The 19,420-nt window shown below is 37.1% G+C and overlaps 1 protein-coding gene across 4 annotated transcripts; it reads right to left on the reverse strand.

The window, feature by feature from the left end:
* Window positions 1-555: 555 nt before the first annotated feature.
* On the reverse strand, window positions 556-19,155 carry LOC108258733 (adhesion G-protein coupled receptor G2). Of its 4 annotated transcripts, none has more exons than XM_017457590.3 (23): window positions 19,055-19,155; window positions 17,910-17,963; window positions 15,130-15,173; window positions 14,895-14,972; window positions 14,596-14,773; window positions 14,354-14,461; window positions 13,406-13,596; window positions 13,163-13,315; window positions 12,906-12,983; window positions 12,605-12,776; window positions 12,324-12,437; window positions 9,899-10,077; window positions 8,847-9,005; window positions 7,633-7,710; window positions 7,331-7,514; window positions 7,099-7,215; window positions 6,386-6,567; window positions 6,129-6,287; window positions 4,721-4,921; window positions 3,165-3,397; window positions 2,213-2,279; window positions 1,811-2,086; window positions 556-1,494 (listed from the first exon to the last, which is right to left on the reverse strand). In XM_017457590.3, the coding sequence occupies exons 1-23, from the start codon at window positions 19,071-19,073 to the stop codon at window positions 1,387-1,389; spliced, it is 3,132 nt and encodes a 1,043-aa protein (XP_017313079.1). In that variant the 5' UTR covers window positions 19,074-19,155; the 3' UTR covers window positions 556-1,386. The 4 variants fall into 4 exon arrangements, 3 of the variants coding, with proteins under 3 accessions (XP_017313079.1, XP_017313081.1, XP_017313077.1); XM_017457592.3 differs by having other exon boundaries at window positions 3,165-3,298; window positions 13,406-13,602; XM_017457588.3 differs by having other exon boundaries at window positions 13,406-13,602.
* Window positions 19,156-19,420: the final 265 nt, after the last annotated feature.

Consider the following 19,420-nt stretch of genomic DNA (forward strand, 5'->3'; position numbering starts at 1 on the left):
TTGCTTTATTGTACTTTTACTTTTATGTCTTATTGTTATGCCCTCGCCGGCAGATGACACTGCGGCGCGGCTTCTGAGTGCACGCGTGCACCAGATTTTTGTGTATGGACATGTGCCGTTGGTTGTTTTGATTCTCTCCTTGTTTAAGCAATGGTTCATGTTTGGGATGTGTCTTAATTTATTCCTGGTGTCTGTATTTTAGTTTGAGTATGTTGTTTATTTAAACCCGTCGTGTTGCTGTGCACTTTGCGCAGTATTATTTGTAGATGGTTACGTCATGTTAACTGAGTGTTTGCCAGTGAACGCGTTACGTTCGCGAAACGGTCTTATTTCCATGTCCTGTTCTCGTGCAATGCCTAGACTTTAGCCTTACGTTTGATCTAGTTAATCTTGTTCGGTATAGACCGCGCTCCCTGTGTTTTGTCTGCTTGTGTTGTTAATAAAGACATTGCTCCTACAGTTACTTCCTGCATATAACCCTTTGTTGTTACACTTATATTTGCATAATGAAAATCCACAAGTTAACTTTTTTGTTTTTTAATAGTTTTCCATTTTTATGAAGTATAATTCTTCAAACATTAAACATCTTCAAATGGATGGGTTGTGTGACATTTTTATAATCCCCTATTTACATTCTTAAAATAAATACAGTATACTTATACAGTATATGACTATATGACAAGAATATGACTTATGTCTAGATGGTATAGGCCTTTTACTACAAAAAGGATCAAATAAACTCTTTAAAAAGGTAAACCAAGAAGTACAAAATTCCCTTTATGTAAAATACCCAAGAGAAATAATACAAATGCAGTAAGAAAATAAATAAATAACATAAAATAAAATAAAATACACTCTTCATTCTATAAGTGGCTTTCAGCTCTTTTATTTTTTTTCTGCATCTAATTTTGGAGAAAACTTACTTCCAAAAATATGTATAATGTTGATATTTCTACTATAAGAAAACAAACAAATTGAATCATAATGACAAAGAAATGTTTATTTTTTACTTTTTTTTTTTTTTTTACTTGTTATTCCTTTATATAGCTTGTATACATTGGAACAAAAACGCTGTTTAAGAAAATTCATGATATCTATTATTCATGGCCATTTGCCCAAAAGGTTAAGGACCCTGATCTAACTTGTTTTGAGGAGGTTCTTCAACATTAAATGTTGAAGAACCTTATAGCTATAAGTGGAAGAGAAAAAAAAGTGTAACGTCTCGCAATACAATTACTGGTCGAAATTGTCTGGGGCACGCTGTTATAGAAAAATACAACTATTTCATTCTTTAATTAAGATTCATGTATAATAAAATATCCCATTTACTAACAAGATAAGTGTAGCATCATTCCTCACAAGATATATTATTAACGTAACATTTTATCAGTTGTTCTGTGAAGCTTCAGGTTGTCCCCTGACACTCCGGGAGGTTGTTACTGGATTGTTGGTGAGACAGAAAGCACACAGAACCTTTCTGTACTTCTGCCTGATCTGGAGATAGAGAAACAGAGGCCAAAATAGTTAATTATAAGTTTAGAAGTTTAGATTCCTACAACATGGGGCACCAAATGTAAAAAAAGACCTTTTCTTGAACATTTCAGGCTGTTCACATTATGTTTAGAGAGTGATTCGAAGGTTTCCTGTGAAATCTGAATATAAATCGAAATGTAAATGGTAGAAATAAATCTAAATGTTGAATGTAAATATGGAATGTTTAATACAATACATATGTTCTAATGCCATTGTATCAGAGTAGGCGAGACGTTAAGTGAGAAGACAGGTAAGTGTCTCTCAGGTGAGTGCTAACCTCTTGGTTGAGAAGGCAGTGGACGAGGAAGATGAGCGTGCCCTGCTGGGAGTTGAGCAACTGGAAGGCGTGGTATAAAACCCCGTCCTTGCTGGGGATGTACAGGAGTATCCAGTAGCACACGAGAACGATAAACTGGGTCAGGCTTCTAAACATCAGACACATTAAGAGATTCCTATAAGAGGTGTTACTCATTTGTAAGACTTCGTCCTTCAGGTGTTTAACAGTGAAGATCACGATGATGATGATGATGAGAAGGTAAGCGATCAGGTTTACCTGCACAGGGAAAATGAAAATAAAATACACACCTGGTAGTTAACTTGGGAGAGAGATTAACCACTCTGGATTTCACACCTGCTACTAGCTTCAATCAGATATGCGGTTTTAAAAAAAACGACTTACTGTAACAGTGAAAAGAACAGGACCTGCAAAAATAAAGATCACACTTTTGTCCTCATTTTCCCAGCATCTACAAAGAGAAAAATATATAGTGCATGTTCATAAATAATGCTGTAAGAAACACTGTATGGTGCTGTTATAGTAAAATACTGAGTCACGGGTTGGTGTGATGATGCAGAGTTACTGTTACCACCCTGACGTTAATTCATTCCCTATATGAATATGTCTTATATTTCTATTATGCACTGGAGACTGCTTCCATGAATGTTAAATGAACATCTCCTTACAGAAAACGTGATTACACACATTGTTTTTTTTTTTATCATTGTACAAGTGTACAAGTGACTGCCATACAAATCCATGTGAATGAGCTGTTACTAGAGATGTGATAACATTAGAACAAGTGCATTAATACGCTATATGCCCAAAAGTATGTGGATATCTGACCATGGCAACCAGATGTGCTTGCTGAACATTTCTTTCCAAAACCATGGGCATTACTATGGATTTGGTCCCCAGTTTTTGGCTTGAACAGCCTCCACTTTTTGGGGAAGGTTTTCCACTAGGTTTGGAGTGTGGCTGTGGGGATTTGTCTTCATTCAGCCACAACAGCATTAGTGAGGTTAGGCAGTGAAGTCAGGGCTCTATGCAGGACACTCGAGTTCTTCCACTCCAACTCTGGCAAACCGTGTCTTCATGGAGCTTGCTCTGTGCACACAGCCATTCTCATGCTGGGATATGTCTGGGCCCCTTAGTTCCAACGAAGAGACATCTTAATGCTACAGCGCACAAAGACATTCTATACAATCGTGCGATTCCGACTTTACGACAGCCATTTGGGAAAGAAACACACGTATATGAATGTGATGGTCAGGTGTCCACATACTTTTGGCCAGGCAGTATATAAACCTGTGATTTGCAGCGGCACTACTGTCAGAGCTGAAGGCACACTCACTCTTCATCGATGTAACCCTCAGGAAAGCTTACACTAGACATGCCCAGAACTCCCAGAGGAACAAGGTATCCAATCACAGTTAGCCATCTCCAGCTAAACACCTCCTCCGGGTTTGATCTGATATCTGACAGGTTCTTCACAAAGATGTAGAGCAGCACAGCTTCAATGAACATCCATACAAAAACAGACATTAAAAAGAACCACTGGACACCAGCCAGAGCTGCACGCAGTGGCTAGAGAGAGGGAGAGAGAGAGAGAGAGAGAGAGAGAGAGAGAGAGAGAGAGAGAGAGAGAGAGAAAACCTTAGGGAACAGATAGATCATAATTCTCATCAGCTAACAGTGTATGTAAGAAACAAAACACTTGTGGTGTGCCATTACAGTTATATCAACAATACTGGTGTGAAAAAGTGAAGTCACTGTTACTATAGCAACTTATCTCCGAGTGTTTTTTTTCCCCTTAAACCACAGGAATTTGCATACTATTCCATTTCCTTCTTAATTAAAGAACGAAACATCACACTTTATACATTTACAGTCCCATTTTATGTTGGGAATCACTTGTGAACCAAGTTATAGCAGCTATACTACAGGGACAAAAGGACCATCACACCCATATGCAGGTCTTCCCCAAATTGGTGCTACAATTGGAAGTATATATTTGTCTTGAAATGCTTTGTATGCTGTAGAACTGCAAGTTCCCTTCACTTGAACTAAAATGTTCAAACCTGTTCTAGCATGACAATGCCCTTGTGCACAAAGTGAGGTCCAAAAGTTTTGTTTTGCCAAGGTCGAGGCCTGCAACCCAGAGCCCAGACCTCAATCCCACTGAACACCTTGTCTTCTTCTTCTCGCCCCAACATGAGTGTCCAACCTCACTACTGCTCTTGTGGCAGAATTCCCATGGCCATTGAATACCCACTTTCTGAAACGCCTTCCCAGAAGAGTGGAGTCTGTTATAGCAGGACCAATTCTATATTTATATACATCGTTTTGGAATGAGATTTTCACCAAACACATATGGGTGTGATGGTCATACTTTCAGCCATACTGTTATAATCAGTCGTTCCCTCACCATCCTCTAATATTTTCTCTTGTATGAAAACAAATGCAAGCGTAATCTCCTCTGCTCTGAAGATGGAGAAATGTTATTATATCTATCTATCTATCTATCTATCTATCTATCTATCTATATATATATATATATATATATATATATATATATATATATATATATATATATATATATATATATATATAAATATTTAAATACCTCTGTCTGTTATAAAGTGCTAAAACTGGAGATCCCTTATATAAATGTTAAACATCTCCTTACTATATAAACTGTATCAACAACAACTTACATTTTGAATCCTCATCTGTGAATGAGCTTTTACTCTAGAAATAATAAAGTATTAGAACAGGTGCATGAATATGAACCTGATTTGCAGCTACATTACTGTCAGAGCTGTCGTTATAGGCAAGTAATCAACACATTCTGATCAGTCAGAATACAGAGTTCAACAGTGTGGGGAATAACGATGTGATAAAACTCACCAGGGCATGTATTTGGGCCAGGAAAAGAGTTTTGATCAGACTGAGAAGGTGAAACAGCAGAAGGTTTATGCACAGGTTTATCAGAGCTGCGTTGGTCACTGGGTTCCGAGAATAAAAGCTGAATGTCAGTATGGACAAGCTGAGGAATACGAGTCCCACTATTATAGCCACTGCTATGAGCATGTTCATGAGACGGTCACTCTGCAGAGAAGCAGGGCAGCGACAATTAAGTACTGGTGCTGAGGTAGAGGTATGCATAGACAGAGAACATTAAACATGGAGGAACATTATTTCCACATGATTTGTTAATAAATATTCCACAAAAATCATAAAAATAAAAAATAAACAGGAATTGAATGAAAGGCACGTTCTTGATCTAGCAAACTGTTCATCAGGAAATTAATTATTCTGTCATCCACCACAGTTGTTTTATGTGCTCTTCTTGAGCCTTTTGGTGTTCCTGAACTCACCAACTAACTCTTTCTGGCCACATGTTCTGCCTAATTATGGCTTGCTTCACTGGCATTGGCAGCTCTTTCAACTTAACTATTGAGCGTAAACAGCAACAGATTCCAAATCCAAATTCCACACCTGAAATAGTCTCTAGAGCTTTTTATCTGATTGCCTGTAAGTGAAATAATGATGGAACAACACACATCCTGCAGAGGAACATCTGAGCAGCCCATTTACCTGCCTTAAAAAGTAGGGTCCATAAAAAGTCCAGTAATTTTTACACCATTAACATAAATGGTTCACTGTCCACCGTTCATTCCTACACCACCCAGACACTCCCCACAGCCACGCCCCAAAATCTACATTATATGGATTGATCAGCTAATGTGTCTAGATAACATTTATTAACTAGCTAACACTGGTTATAGACAATCTGGTTGGTGACACTGACTGACTCACTTAAACATCTTAGTAAAAAAACATCAGGTTCATTTCATCCTGCATTCTAGAGACGATACTCCAATAGTTGAATGAAAAAGAGTTGGATTTTCCAACTGGATCATTTAGGTGAGAGGAGAGACATTGTCCCTGGTAGATAGATGAGATTAATTATCCATCTTCTTCACAAGTAATGGGAAAGGATTGTGACATCAAGCTGGAAGCTGGTGTTATAGCTGCTATAGCGGTCTATGGCAGTGACTTCATTTTTAAAAGCTAAGATAATCAAAAAACTATGACCACTTGAGTTATGAAAACTCTGAACATGCAAATGCATTGCTTAAAAGAAGTTCACCATTTTCTCATGCGACTTCAAATATCTCAAAAATATAAAGCTGCAATCTTTAAATACATCCCACCTGATTTATTCACGAGTATTTTTATACCACTTCAACCCATACCGTTTCTACAGTACGATATATGTACCACTGCGTATGTGTAAATACTGATCTCTTACCCTGCACGGGTCAGTCTGCATGATGAGAGCAAAGGTAGCCAGGCGATCACAAGAGCACACGGTGTGAGAACTGTTAGTCTGTATAATTCTACAACCTTCTACAAGCCATGCTTCATTCTTCCAGCACACACAGGAGAGAATGCCTTCAGGGTCTAAGTCCTAGCCAGTGGGAAAATGAGAAAAGTAAACACAAAAGGTGATTATTAAGCATATTTTAAAAGGAAATTCTGTTCAGTTGTTCAAGACAATGAACTTACACTGATGTGTTTGAAGGTAAAGTTGACTGGCTTGTTGAGGCTTGTGTTGGTGGTTTTGGGAAGCAAAGCTGATACCACAGTGGACATCATGGTTTTACTTGTGTTTGTATTTGTCTTAAAGAGGGTAGGTTTGAGGATGTTTGTCATGTTGGTGTAACTCATGAAGGCCACTGCAGTTGATCCTGAAGTCACAATAAAGTTGAAATTAATAAAAAGAAAACGAAGATAAAAATGAAAATTTATGAGGATTCTTTAGCTTTTAAACCAAGGTGGTTTTACAGTAAATGGTCTGCTCTTATATAGCGCTTTGTTAACCTTAGCCATTCTACAAAGTGCTTTACACTGTGCTTTACATTCACCCATTCACACACACACACACACACACACTCTCACCAATGGTAGCAGAGCTGCCATGCAAGGCACTAACTTGCCATCGGGAGAAACTTGGGGTTCAGTGTCTTACCCAAGGACACTTCGGCATGTGGAGTCACGTGGGCCGGGAATCGAACCACCAACCCTACGATTAGTGGACAACCCACTCTACCACCTGAGCATTATGAACATAGTTGCCTGTCTATCATGTAAAAGTTTATTTGGGACATGGACACTCGAGACTTCCGAGAGTTTGTTTCGGACTCTTAAGCCAGACGTTAAAAATCATGTTAAGATTTAGCCAGACACAATGTTAAAATGAGGTAAGATTACTACCGTACCATTGTTGTTCTTTGAAATTCCGACAAGATCAATATCCATAGAAGTGTTTCTAATACTAAATTGAGGAATTTCACTCGAGGAGACATTGAGTCCAAACACCATAAATACTTGAACATCTAGAAAGATATAAAATTTGTGAAGTTCAAGTTCTCTTCAGTCAGGAATTTAATTTCTTATCGGCATCATCAATGTTTAAAAACATAGCTACAAATTGCAAGCAGCTTTTCCTACCAAAATTTTGGAGAGACATGCTGATGTTGCTGTAGGTGTCTCTTTTCCTCACCAGCGTAGACACCAGTTGCGCGGTTATATTCAATAGATAATCTCCATAGGACATTAGATATTTTTGGTCAGGAACACTGACTAACACACGAGTCGTAAGATTCATCATGATGCTCAAATAGTTTTTCACAATCTATCCAACAGTCAGAGAGAGATTCAGAATTCAAATGAAATGGACAGGCTGGTTCCTGCCTAAAAAAACCCCACTTGACAACAATGATTAGGACATAACAGAACCACATATGTCTCACCTTTTCTGGTAATTCTTCAGGTATGTTGGCAGGAATTTGAAGCAGGAAGTTCTTTGCGCATAGTCCTGTCAAAGAACCCTAGATAAAAATCGTTATTTCTGTGAGAACTAATACACCATTAGAAGAAATTTACACAGGTTTTACCTTTACCTTTAACGTTGAAAACTTTAGTTTCAATTCTGCCCCAATTTTTTACGTGTCATGTAAGCAATTAAATGAAAACGCATTGACAAAATGTTTGTGAACTTTCCCGCCAGCATCTACTTTTCATTATACAGTATGTTATTATACGTGCTTTATGTAAGGGCAATTACTTCCTGAAGCAGCATGCTGTTAGAGATGTTATTAAATAAAAAAATAAAGTACTTTCTGGAGTTTACACAGGGTCTTGTTGGTGTATAGTATCGTTTTGATATAGTGTATTGTATTATTTGTTTCACTTCATGTCATAGAAGCAGTATTTTATGAGGACGAGCCTACATTTTTATGCAGCCTGTTGAATGTATTGTTTGGTATGCAGATGTTTCGAACTGAGAGCCTCACATCGGACATAATTATGTGTTTTTGTTTGTCTTGAGTTGGGAAAGGACAAAGGGGATTTAGAAAAGCATGCTGCTTTTGGCATACTAGCATACTCGCTTGAGAAATCCAACACCAGCAATGGCTTTCATCAACAAGCAGAAGCTATAAAATTCCCCCCAAAATTTAAGGTCTGGGGTTTGGGAGCACTTCAGGTTCTTGGCAAGGTACATCACTGACAGCCAGTGAAAGGTGGACCAAAACATTGCAGTGTGTCAAATCTGACAAATACAATATGTGTACAATACATTGGTGCTAATACTGCATAATTATTGCTAAAACACGCACACACACAAACATATGCATCAATTCAATCCAGGATAAAGATCTACTCATGGCAAATATGAAGTTCATATTCAATTCAAAGATAGTTAGCATTACAGAGAGCTAAGTAACTCTGACTGTGCAGCTAGGTAATAGAAGAAATAGTAAAATGAGTCACACCAGTGAAAGCTTAGCCATGTTTAACTTCTAGTGTTAAATTCTAATGCACAGCTTTTGCTTCATCATATGCTTCTACAACTCATCATAAACACTTTCATTAGGTTTCACTTATTGTACATGTTGAATATTTTAATTAATTGTAAATATTTATACATATATATTTATGTACAGTAGGTATGGACGTGTCTTACAATGCATGGATCAGTCTGCATGATGAGCATGATGGTACCCAGGCGACTGCATGAGCATACAGTATGACTGCTGTTGGTCTCTATGACATTACAGTCATTTGCTTTCCATGTGTTTTCATGCCAGTTCATACAGGTGAGAATGTTTTCAGGAGCTAACTCCTAGCCAACAGAAAAAGAAGAAAGAATAAGCAGTCTGCAAAGTTATTAATTCACTCATTCATCTTCACCAGAACTTTATAATGGCGGGGGTCTCGAAGTGAAACACGGGGTGCTAGACAGGAATACACCCTGTTCATCATATAATTATATACACCTAGGGGCAATTCACCTGCTGGTATGTTTTTCTGAAGTACCTGTAACCAAATGTACATGGGGCGAACATGGAAAACTCTCCACAGCCAGTAAAAAGCTCAGGATTGAATCCTGGACCCTGAAGCTGCAAGGCACCAACACTACCTGGGCCACCATAGCACCCTAAACCAAACACGATTATATATAAAATAATATTCTGAAACATACAGTGGGGTCCAAATGTCTGAGCCCAACATTGAAAATGTGGGATTTAAATTATTATTATTTTTCAAATTGGAAATAAATAAAAGTATTTATAACAAAGAAAGTAAATGTTCAATAAACTGAATATTTAATATTCTGCACTATCTCTAGATTCCTATTTATATGTAAGCATATTTGTGCTATTGGCCATGCTAACTGCTTTGTACAAAAGATCAGATTTTCTGCAGGTCGAATCTCTTCTATTGAAGCATGTGTTCGGATGACATGCCAATGGATTTGATTTAAAACAGATCATAAAGTTTTACACAAACTTGTGGAGTCTGTGCAGCTCGAGTGCACACTGTCGTTAAAGCACAAAGGGGACGAACGTGATACTAAGAAACTCTGAAATTCATGGAAATATTTGAAAGTTTTCACGTAAGTTGTTGTAAATAATATCATTTGTAATGAAAATCGTTGTATTCGACTAGAAAAAGAATGCCAAGTAGAAGAATTCGCACTGTACGTAACAACATTTTAAAGAACCAGTCACTTACTTTGATGTGTTTCAAAGTGAAGTTGACGGGTTCAGTGAGCTCCGTGTTGGTGGTTTTGGGAAGTGTTGCAGACACAACCATGGACATCACAGTTTTATTTGTGTTTGTAAATGTGTTGAATTTAGGTCCTAGGATGTCTGCCATATTGGTGTAGCTCATGAAGGCCACAGCAGCTGACCCTGAAATACATTAAGTTTGATGTTTGTTACAACCCGCTATCTTTGGGATGGGAAGTTTTTTTTGTGTGCTGTGCCATATTTTGTGTGCAGGTCCGAACTCCCTCCCAGGAGTTTCCAGCCTGCCCCAGAGTTTCCAGCCTGCCCTAGCCTGCCTTGCTCCCATCTCCCCAGATAACATCACTAAATGGAGGTGATATTTAAAGAGGAAGAGGAGTGAGAGTGGTGTGGAATGTTGGAGATGGTTATGTGTGATTTGTTGTTAGGAGATTGTTTGGTTTGTGTTACATGCCCTTGTGACTATCAAATTCTGTATTCTGACTGCTGTTCTGGTTTTGACTCTTGCCTGGTTTTTGACTTTGAGTTTGGTTGTCCCTGTTTCTGTTTATGTGCATTTTATTCACCATTGTATATATGTTCACTTGGTTCACTGGCAGTAGGGGTGTGGCTGCCATTTCTTTTGGAAGAGGGTCCTTTTGTCTCTGTTTTTGGCTTAGGTAGTTAGGGAAGTATTTGTATTTTCTTTTTGTTTTCCTTTTAGATAAGCTAGCTACCTAACAAAAGAATTCTTTTGTTTATTATTTTGAAGTTACACTTGGTTATGCCTGGTTTGGTTCATTTGTACAGTTATATGTATATAATCATGTGTTACAATATACCCCAACTTTTTTGAACAACCCTGTTTATGTTGTTATTCCTGGCCTCCCTTATTTAAAGGTCAAATTCCACTGAATCCCGAGCTGGTTACTCTGTGAGGCCTAACCTAGACTGGGCCGTAACATGTTTAATTTACAAGAGAAAATCTATATAAATACAATATAATTACTTTTTTTAAAAAAAAATCCTTACGGTGAAGGAGGAACTCTTGTTAGGCTTCAGAAAATTATGAATAATGCACTTATGGGATTATAAACCTGTAGCAGGATCTCTGTGTTTATATCCTGTGAGTGTGGTGTGCACTGATGAATGCTTGAGTCTATCTTAAGAATATTCTGATCTGGGGATCTCAAAGATATTGAGGTAGTCTACCGTTCAAGAAGCAATGGGACTGGTGTATCAGCAGCGGTAAAATGTTTAGGATGTGCAAGAATGGAAGAATGGAAGGATCTTTCAGAGTGTAAAGGAAAGGTGAGGAGGAGTTTGGATGATGAGTGAAAAGGCTGTGAATGAAGGGCAGAGTAAAAGCGGGATGATGGGTAGAATTCTGCAGTCATCTAAAAACGAAAATGAGTGGCTTATAAGGACCGCAGAAAAGGATCCTGGGATGCAGGGGAAGGACCGCATCAGACTGTATTAAAATAAGCGTAATGAAAAAAAAACCCAGGGCAATTGTAACAGCTTTGTTTTCTTTAAATGCATGCATGTAACTATGACTTCATCACTGGAAGAAATTGTTAAAAAAAAAAAAGAAGACCATAATTTGTTCCAGGGAAGAAAAAATAAATAAATAGGAAACTAGAGATATTTCTCTGATGTTATTTTTCCTGACATTTTTTAAAACAAGTAGGACTTTGGGATTCCTCTGCAGACAACATGTCTAATCCTTCTTGGTACTAGGGGAAGTGGTACCTCAGGTGTTAAGACATTGGCCTTCTGATCAAAAGGTCGTGAATTCAAATCCCAGCACTACCAGACAGCCACTGCTGGGCCCTTGAGCAAGGCCCTTATTTCTACATTAATCGTTAGCATAGCTTTCAGAGTTTGTGCATGCTAATTCTGTCTGCAGGATTGAGAGAACGCACGGGTGTGACCTGTATGGCTGAATAATTTTAACACCTGTAAATATAAAATGCATTTTGCCTTAGAGGTGTTTCATACTGTTAAGAGCAGCACAGGGACCAGGAAAAAACAACAACAACAACAAAAAAAAAAAACGTTACCCACTACCACTCACGTAAAGCTGGATTGCAGCTGATGCAGAGATCATAAAGTTATTATTGTTTATGTTCCTCCACCTATAGGTGGGGAGAGGGGCAATTCACGACCTGTTCAAGGCCACATGCACGTTTTTGAGGCTAGAAGCCTAAAAGCTTGTGCTTTCAGAATCAACAGGTAACATGATTGGCATGGCTTTGCACTAAATGGTTGGACAGAGGTGATCTACATCTTCATTTAATTATTTTCTACTATGTAAAGAAGCATGGGAACACAGCGATGAAGAAAGACTGTGAAGAAATCACTGATGGCACCTTAAAATGGAGGACTTTTATCCAGACGCAATATTAAAGATATAAAGTTTGCTACTATACCTTCGTTTTTCTTTGAAATCTCAGTGAGATTGATATCCATAGTGGCACTGCTGGTGATAAGTGTAGGGGTTTTGGTCAAGCTGACACGGGGTCCGACCATGAAAACTCGAACCTCTGGGGAGAAATAAATCAGGAGTGTTTGTCTGTGTTCAAAAATAAATAAGCATAAACACAATAGCCAAGAAGATGACATAAGAAGGATATGGTTTGTATAAAGATAGATAAATATGAGCATATAAAATGCACAATATAGGTGTAGTATTTACTAGCAGGTTCCAGACCTAAATTATGGAGAGTGATGTTTGTGGAATCGTAGTTATCTGTTTTCTTCACCAGTGCAGACACAAGTTTCTCAGTGACATCCATCAAAACATTTCCGTAAGAGTTTTGCTCGTATTTGTTCATAACACCAGCTGTTAGATTCATTATTGTGTTCAGATATCTTTCCACAGTCTAGCAGACATACAGAAAGACAGACAGACAGAGAGAGATTCCCGTGAGTACATGCCATGAAATGACCACACTGTCCATAAAAGCATTTATGTTCACAATTAGAAAATAACAGCATCAGACTCTTCTCACCTCCTGTGGTAAGTCTTGAGCTATGTTATACTGCCTTTGGTTCAGGAAGGCCATTGCACACTGCACTGTCAAATTAAACTGGAGGAAAACACTAGTTAGTTTTGCTAGCATGCTTTTGAGAAGTGGGAACAAATTGGCGAACCAAGATGAAACCCACATGAACACTGTTAGAACATGTGAAACTCCACACCGCTCAGCACCACTGCACCACCAGTTATCTGTATATGCATGTATATAAGTTTATAGAGTTATCTTACCCTGCATGGGTCAGTCTGACTGATGAGGGCTAATGTAGTCAGGCGATTACAAGAGCACACAGTCATTGTACTATTGGTATGTGTGAGGGAACACGTGTCCCATGTGTTCGTCTCCCAGTCCATACAGGAGAGAAAGGCCTCAGGGTCTAATGGCTAGAAAGACACAAGATAGAAAATGATAGAAATTGCAACAATAATAATAATAATAATAATAATAATAATAATAATAATGATAATAATAACTGTGATGTGTGTGAGTGTGAAGTCGACTGGTATGGTGAGGCCTTTATTGGTGGTTATGGGAAGTACTGCTGACACAACGGCGGACATAATGGTGGTATTCGTTGCGCTGGTAACTGTGTTGAAGAAGCTGGGTTTAAGGAGGTCTGTCACGTTGGTGTAGCTCATGAGGGCCACCGCAACTGATCTTGAAACTGAAACTAAATTGAAGAGAAAATTTGGTTTATTTAATTCACATGCAATGTTACGCTATCACGTTCCATGAAAAAAAAAAAAAAAAAAAAAAAAAACTACACATAGTGCATGCGTATAATATATATGTACTGTACATTCACATATATGTACATATTAGAGAATTAAACCTACCTTTTACAGGGGAAGAAAATTAATAACACTTTTTTTCTGATATAGTTGGATTTCATTCAAATGAACTTATAATTACAACAAAAAAATTTACACTTTTATAACTTTTATAACTTTTGAACCTGGAAAAACTCTTCTCTTCTCTTTTCTTATGCTGAGCAACATGGATACTGCTCTTTTCTTGCCATTGATCCAAAATGGAAATGATATATTATACATGACCAACTATAGTTTTTATTTTGTGGTGTAAGTTTTTCCTGTAGATTATTATTATTATTATTATTATTATTATTATTATTATTATTATTATTATTATTGGTTTGAGTGTTAAGCATTCAATAAAGTAATTATGTCTGCACAAAAGATTCAGGGAGGTGGGCAAAACATCAAGAGGGTAGTAAGGTGGTAACAGTCTATTTCCATAACCTGGGGTTACCACAGAGACCACCGTGTGTCCTTTGAACATCTTTTTATCAAGTTCATCAAGCTTTGACGTACTACAAAAAGTGCTCTGGATAGAAATGATCTGGCTACATTTTTAGAGAAGAAAAAATGATAAAGGGACAATTGCAAAGGTTACTACTGTACCGGCGTTCATCTGCGGAAGCTGTGTGAGGTTGACATCTGCAGATACATAATTGAGTTTGGGGCTATAATACACGTTTGATTTAGATCCAATCATAAACACTTGAACCTCTGGAAAGATATAAATCAATATCAGTGTTCAGTATCAGTGTTCAAAACCTATATCGATGAAGCATTTTCACATCTCCCATCTCCACCCCTGGATATTGTAGAAATGTAGGTGCAGTGTTACACAGTCTGCATACCTAAATTCTGGGCAATGATTTTGATGTTGTTGTCTGTTTTCATCAGGTCTACGGACACGAGTTGTTTATTTACATCCAACACAGCTTTTCCAAAGGAGTTTAGATTATTGTGGTCAGCAGTGCCCTTCGTCACATTTGTTGCAAGAGACATTATTGTGTTTAGATAACGTTCCAAGTCCTGCCCAACCAGAGCCAAAGAGACACCAATGACTACATATTCAAATGTAACTCAAATCATGGCAATTTATATTTGTATTTATATTCACAGTAAAGATATAATAGCACCAAATATCCCTCACTGCCTTAGATAATTCTTTTTGTATGCAGTTCTTAACATTATCAAGGTAGTCTGTTGCACACTCTGCTGTGAGATTAGCCTAGAAGAAGAAGGAGAAAAAAAATCAGCAAACAATGAAGGAATGAATGAATTAATCAATTGTTTATTTTATATTATTATTCATTTTCATTAATTCGATTAACCAAAGACTTCATTATTTTCTCCACAGAGAGTGGATATGAAGGACTAAATCATACCTGGCAATATTCAGGCAATGTCCAGCAGTCTGAAACAAAATCCTCTACACAAGAATTATAATCCTGTAAACCTTCTCTAAAGATATCTAAAAAGTCAAGCTTTATGTGTTTGTTTATTTATTTATTTATTTTCAGTCATACTGCTGGTTTTCAGAATAGACCAGACAAATCCTTCATTGAGACAAGGAACACATGAGAATCATCTGTTCATCGCTATCAACTGGAATCCTACCCCGAGTACACAGGGTGGTGTGGTGATGAGGAGTTACTGTTACCACAACAGCTGGACTTACGTACAGACTGACCTGGGCCTTTGGTGAAAGGCCAAATTATTCAAAACCTATGAATAAATATTTAGGCTTTCAGTCCAGTCACTGGAATATTTTCAAAGAAATACTGTTGCTGGCTCATCCAATACTTTGCCGAAATATGTGTTTTGATCTGGTTAGTTGTTCAGAAACTGCTGATCTCCTGAGATTTCACACACAACATTCTCTTTACTAAGAATGGTGCAAAAAAAATACAACCAGTAAGCGGCAGTTCTGTGCACAGAAATGACTTGTTGATGAGAGACGTTACCAACATCAAGAGTTCATGTGTGATTTTTTATGTATTTGAATAAATATCCTATTGGGTTAAAGATGACCCAACTTTTGAGATGCCTTGTGTGTTATTATTATTATTATTATTATTATTATTATTATTATTATTATCATTAGGAGGCCAAGCCGAAGAACCACAGGCACACTATTGTTATTTTATGTTTCTTCTTCTTCTTCTGCTTCTTCTTTTTCTTCTCTTCCTCTTCTTCTTCTTCTTCTTCAGTCCACCATGACATCAATTTCTGTCTGATTGGATTTTCCACCATCTTGGGTTTTGTCAAAAACTGTTTTTTCACTACTCCTCCTATAAATTTTGTCAAATCATCACCAAATTTGGCATACATCATCCGCAGAGTAATTCTCAAAAAAATTATCAATATAATTTTGAATATTCCAAACAATTTGCCCGTAATGGGCCAATGAATCTGACAGTAAAGTTGCCAAACAGGAAGTGAGGCTATCCCAGTTGTGTCTTTGCACACCAACACAAAACTTGATACCAGGACCATGACCTGAGGCTATGCAACAAATTTCATGCCAGCACCACCTACTGGTCAAAAGTAAAAAGTAACATGCTGAAAAAGGTTTACATCTAACTGCAGTGTTTGCTACTCTTCCTCCAAATATTGTCCAATATTCACCAAATTTGGCTCACATCATTTTGAGATCTGTCCAAATAAAAGTTATCAAAGGAATATTGATATTCAAACTTTCCTCCTGTAACACACTGGCAAATGCAGAAAACTGGAAGTGAAACTGTATCTCAGCAACAACCTGGCACACTGACACAAATTTTGTGACAGTGACACCTACTGGTAAAAAGTTACAATAACATGCTAACAATGTATCCATCTGTGCACCATTTTTTGCCTCTCCAAATTTTGTCCAAATCTTCACCACATTTGGCTCATATCATCTTGAGAACTTTCTAAACAAAATTTATCAAAGGAACTCTGATATTCAAAACTGTTCTCCCATAACATACTGGCAAATGTGTGAAAGTACAAATCATTCTTTAATCCCTTTGCCATGTAGTAATGTAGCTTTCCTGTGATTGCTTATGCAACAATTGTAGCTTGTCTGTGAATGTGCGGCTCACTGGGGCTGGGTGTTTGGCCCCAAAAATGCAGCTTTCATTATTATTATTATTATTATTATTATTATTATTATTATTATTATTATTATTATTATTATTATTGTTATTGTTATTATTATTTGTTTATTTATTTATTATTTTTGCTGCAATTTTAGGAGTGCAGCAGTATATTTACAAACCATCACAAATTTATCTAGAAGTTTAATTATTAGCTTATATGCACTCATTATCTCCACAGAATGTAGCTAGCCTAACATTACCAAGTGCTCTATATCATAACATCATGTCTAAACAGTGATTAATAGCAAATTACAGATGTTATTCATGAAAACATACAGTAACAGAGCAATAAGCTAACAAAAACAACATTTGATATAACCTCATGTGTGAATCTTGGCTCAACAAAGATGTCCTTAAACAATTTGATTCCAGATTCAGTCCAATTTTTTGTTTATTTGAAACTTTTAAACATTCAAAATTTATCTTTGCATGCCCAACACCAAATATGAAATATGAATGAGATTCTGTTTCTTTAGAAGAGATACACAATATTGCCAAAAGTTTGTGTACCCTTGACCATCACACCCATGTGTTCTTGTTGAACGTCCTATTCCAGATTTATTAACCCTTTGCTGTTATAATGTGCTTCACTCTTCTGAGAAGTATTTCCACTAGATTTTGGGGAGTGGCTGTGGGGATTTGTGTTCATTCAGTTACAAGAGCATTAGTGAGGTTGAGGCCAGGTTAGGGCTAGGGTTAGGAGGCTTCAGTTCCAGTTCAACCCAAACCCAATGGTGTTCAGTGGGGTTGTGGTCAATGCTTTGTGCATGACACTCGAGTTCTTCCACCTTCTTCCAACCTTCACACACATTGTCCTCATGGTGAACAGGTTTGGGCCGCTTAATTCCTGTGAAGGGAAACTCTAATGCTACAGCGTACAAAGATGTTCTATACAGTGTTGTGGTTAGATTATGTGATGGTCACGTGTCCGCATACTTTTGGCCATATATTCATGTTTTTGACTTAATCCACAGTTTGTGCTTTTAGTTTTTAGAATATAGTTTATAGTTTGGTTTACTTACGGAAAGATGAAGTAGCACACATTGTAATTGTTGTTACTAACAGAAGAGTAGCTTCTGGAGGAGAGACACATGAATGAATTGTATTAGTATCTGTTACACACATCATGCTGTTACCTTCCATTGTCCACTAAATGAGTATTTCGTAATTTAGGAAGATATATAATACATAGAATTATTCAAATAGACTAAATGTAATTATAAAATGGGGGGGGGGCAAAAAAAATCATAATCCATTGGGATACTTCTTGTTCTTTAACTACTTATTATTCATTAAACAAAAAAAAAAACCCTTTTTATAAATATCACTGATGACAACAACAAAAACAACAACAACAACAACAACAATAATGTCCATAAATTGATGTCTATTATTATTATTATTATTATTATTATTATTATTATTAATCCATCCATCCATCTTCTATACTGCTTATCCTACAGGGTTGTGGGGAACCTGGAGCCTATCTCAGGGAGCATCGGGCACAGGACGGGGTGCCAATCTATCACAGGGCGCAATTACACACCCATTCATACATTTGGACACGCCAATCAGTCTACAGTGCATGTCTTTGGACTGGGGGAGGAAACTAGAGTACTTGGAGGAAACCCCCACAGCACGGGGAGAACATGCAAACTCCACAAACACGGGACCACGGTGGGAATCAAAACTCCAACCCTGGAGCTGTGAGGCGAACATGCTAACCACTAAGCCACCGTGCATTATTATTATTATTATTATTATTATTATTATTATTATTAAAGGGAAAACTGTATGGGGGTAGGAGCAACATATTTTTAAAAATAAGTTTAAAAAATATATATATTATTAGATTTTAAATAGGTTCCCGATTTTCATCGTATTATAATACTAAACATACTCTTAAGAGGCATAACATATAATTGAAATTAAATTGGAAATATTGATATGAAATATTAATTAGAATATGTAAACTTCACTGCTTAAATCCAACCAAGTTTTAAAGCGTAACATACTTCACGTTAAGAAAAAAACCGACACATAACAATTCACATATTATTACATACACATACATAACAATACACAAATCAGTCATCTTTTCTATGCAAGCAGACACCGACCCATTCCTAACACCCCACACTGTTATGTCTAAAAGTAAAATACTCACTTTTTAATAGCAGAATCATTTTTCTATTTATTTTAGGTGAAGTGTCCTGGATAGTCCATGAAAAAATTCTTGTTGACAGAGAACGTAAATGATTGTGGTCATTCAACTGGAGCTGGATATGAAAATTCCTCTTCGTATGTGTACATATCTGCAAACCATAATCATTTGCATTTGGCATATAAAATGTGTGTGCATCATTGTTAGTGTTGCACTAACACCGTTAAAGCATTTGCCTATACAGTACATTCACATTAGAGCTGCACGATATGAATTAAAAAAAGTTACATGAGATAAACCTTTAGTATGTTGTGCACATCGGATGTTGTGCTGAATTCTGGTTCGCTGGCAGAATCCGACTCCGCTTCA

This window comes from Ictalurus punctatus, chromosome 26, assembly GCF_001660625.3.
Source record: "Ictalurus punctatus breed USDA103 chromosome 26, Coco_2.0, whole genome shotgun sequence".
NCBI classification, from domain to species: domain Eukaryota; kingdom Metazoa; phylum Chordata; class Actinopteri; order Siluriformes; family Ictaluridae; genus Ictalurus; species Ictalurus punctatus.

Excerpts from the sequence above, each read along its gene's own strand:
- LOC108258733 (XM_017457588.3), bottom strand. Across the intron at positions 14,462-14,595 it reads AATCATTGCCCAGAATTTAG|AGGTTCAAGTGTTTATGATT; the intron begins GTATGCAGACTG and ends ATATCTTTCCAG. Across the intron at positions 2,087-2,212 it reads CTGTTCTTTTCACTGTTACA|GTAAACCTGATCGCTTACCT; the intron begins GTAAGTCGTTTT and ends TTCCCTGTGCAG.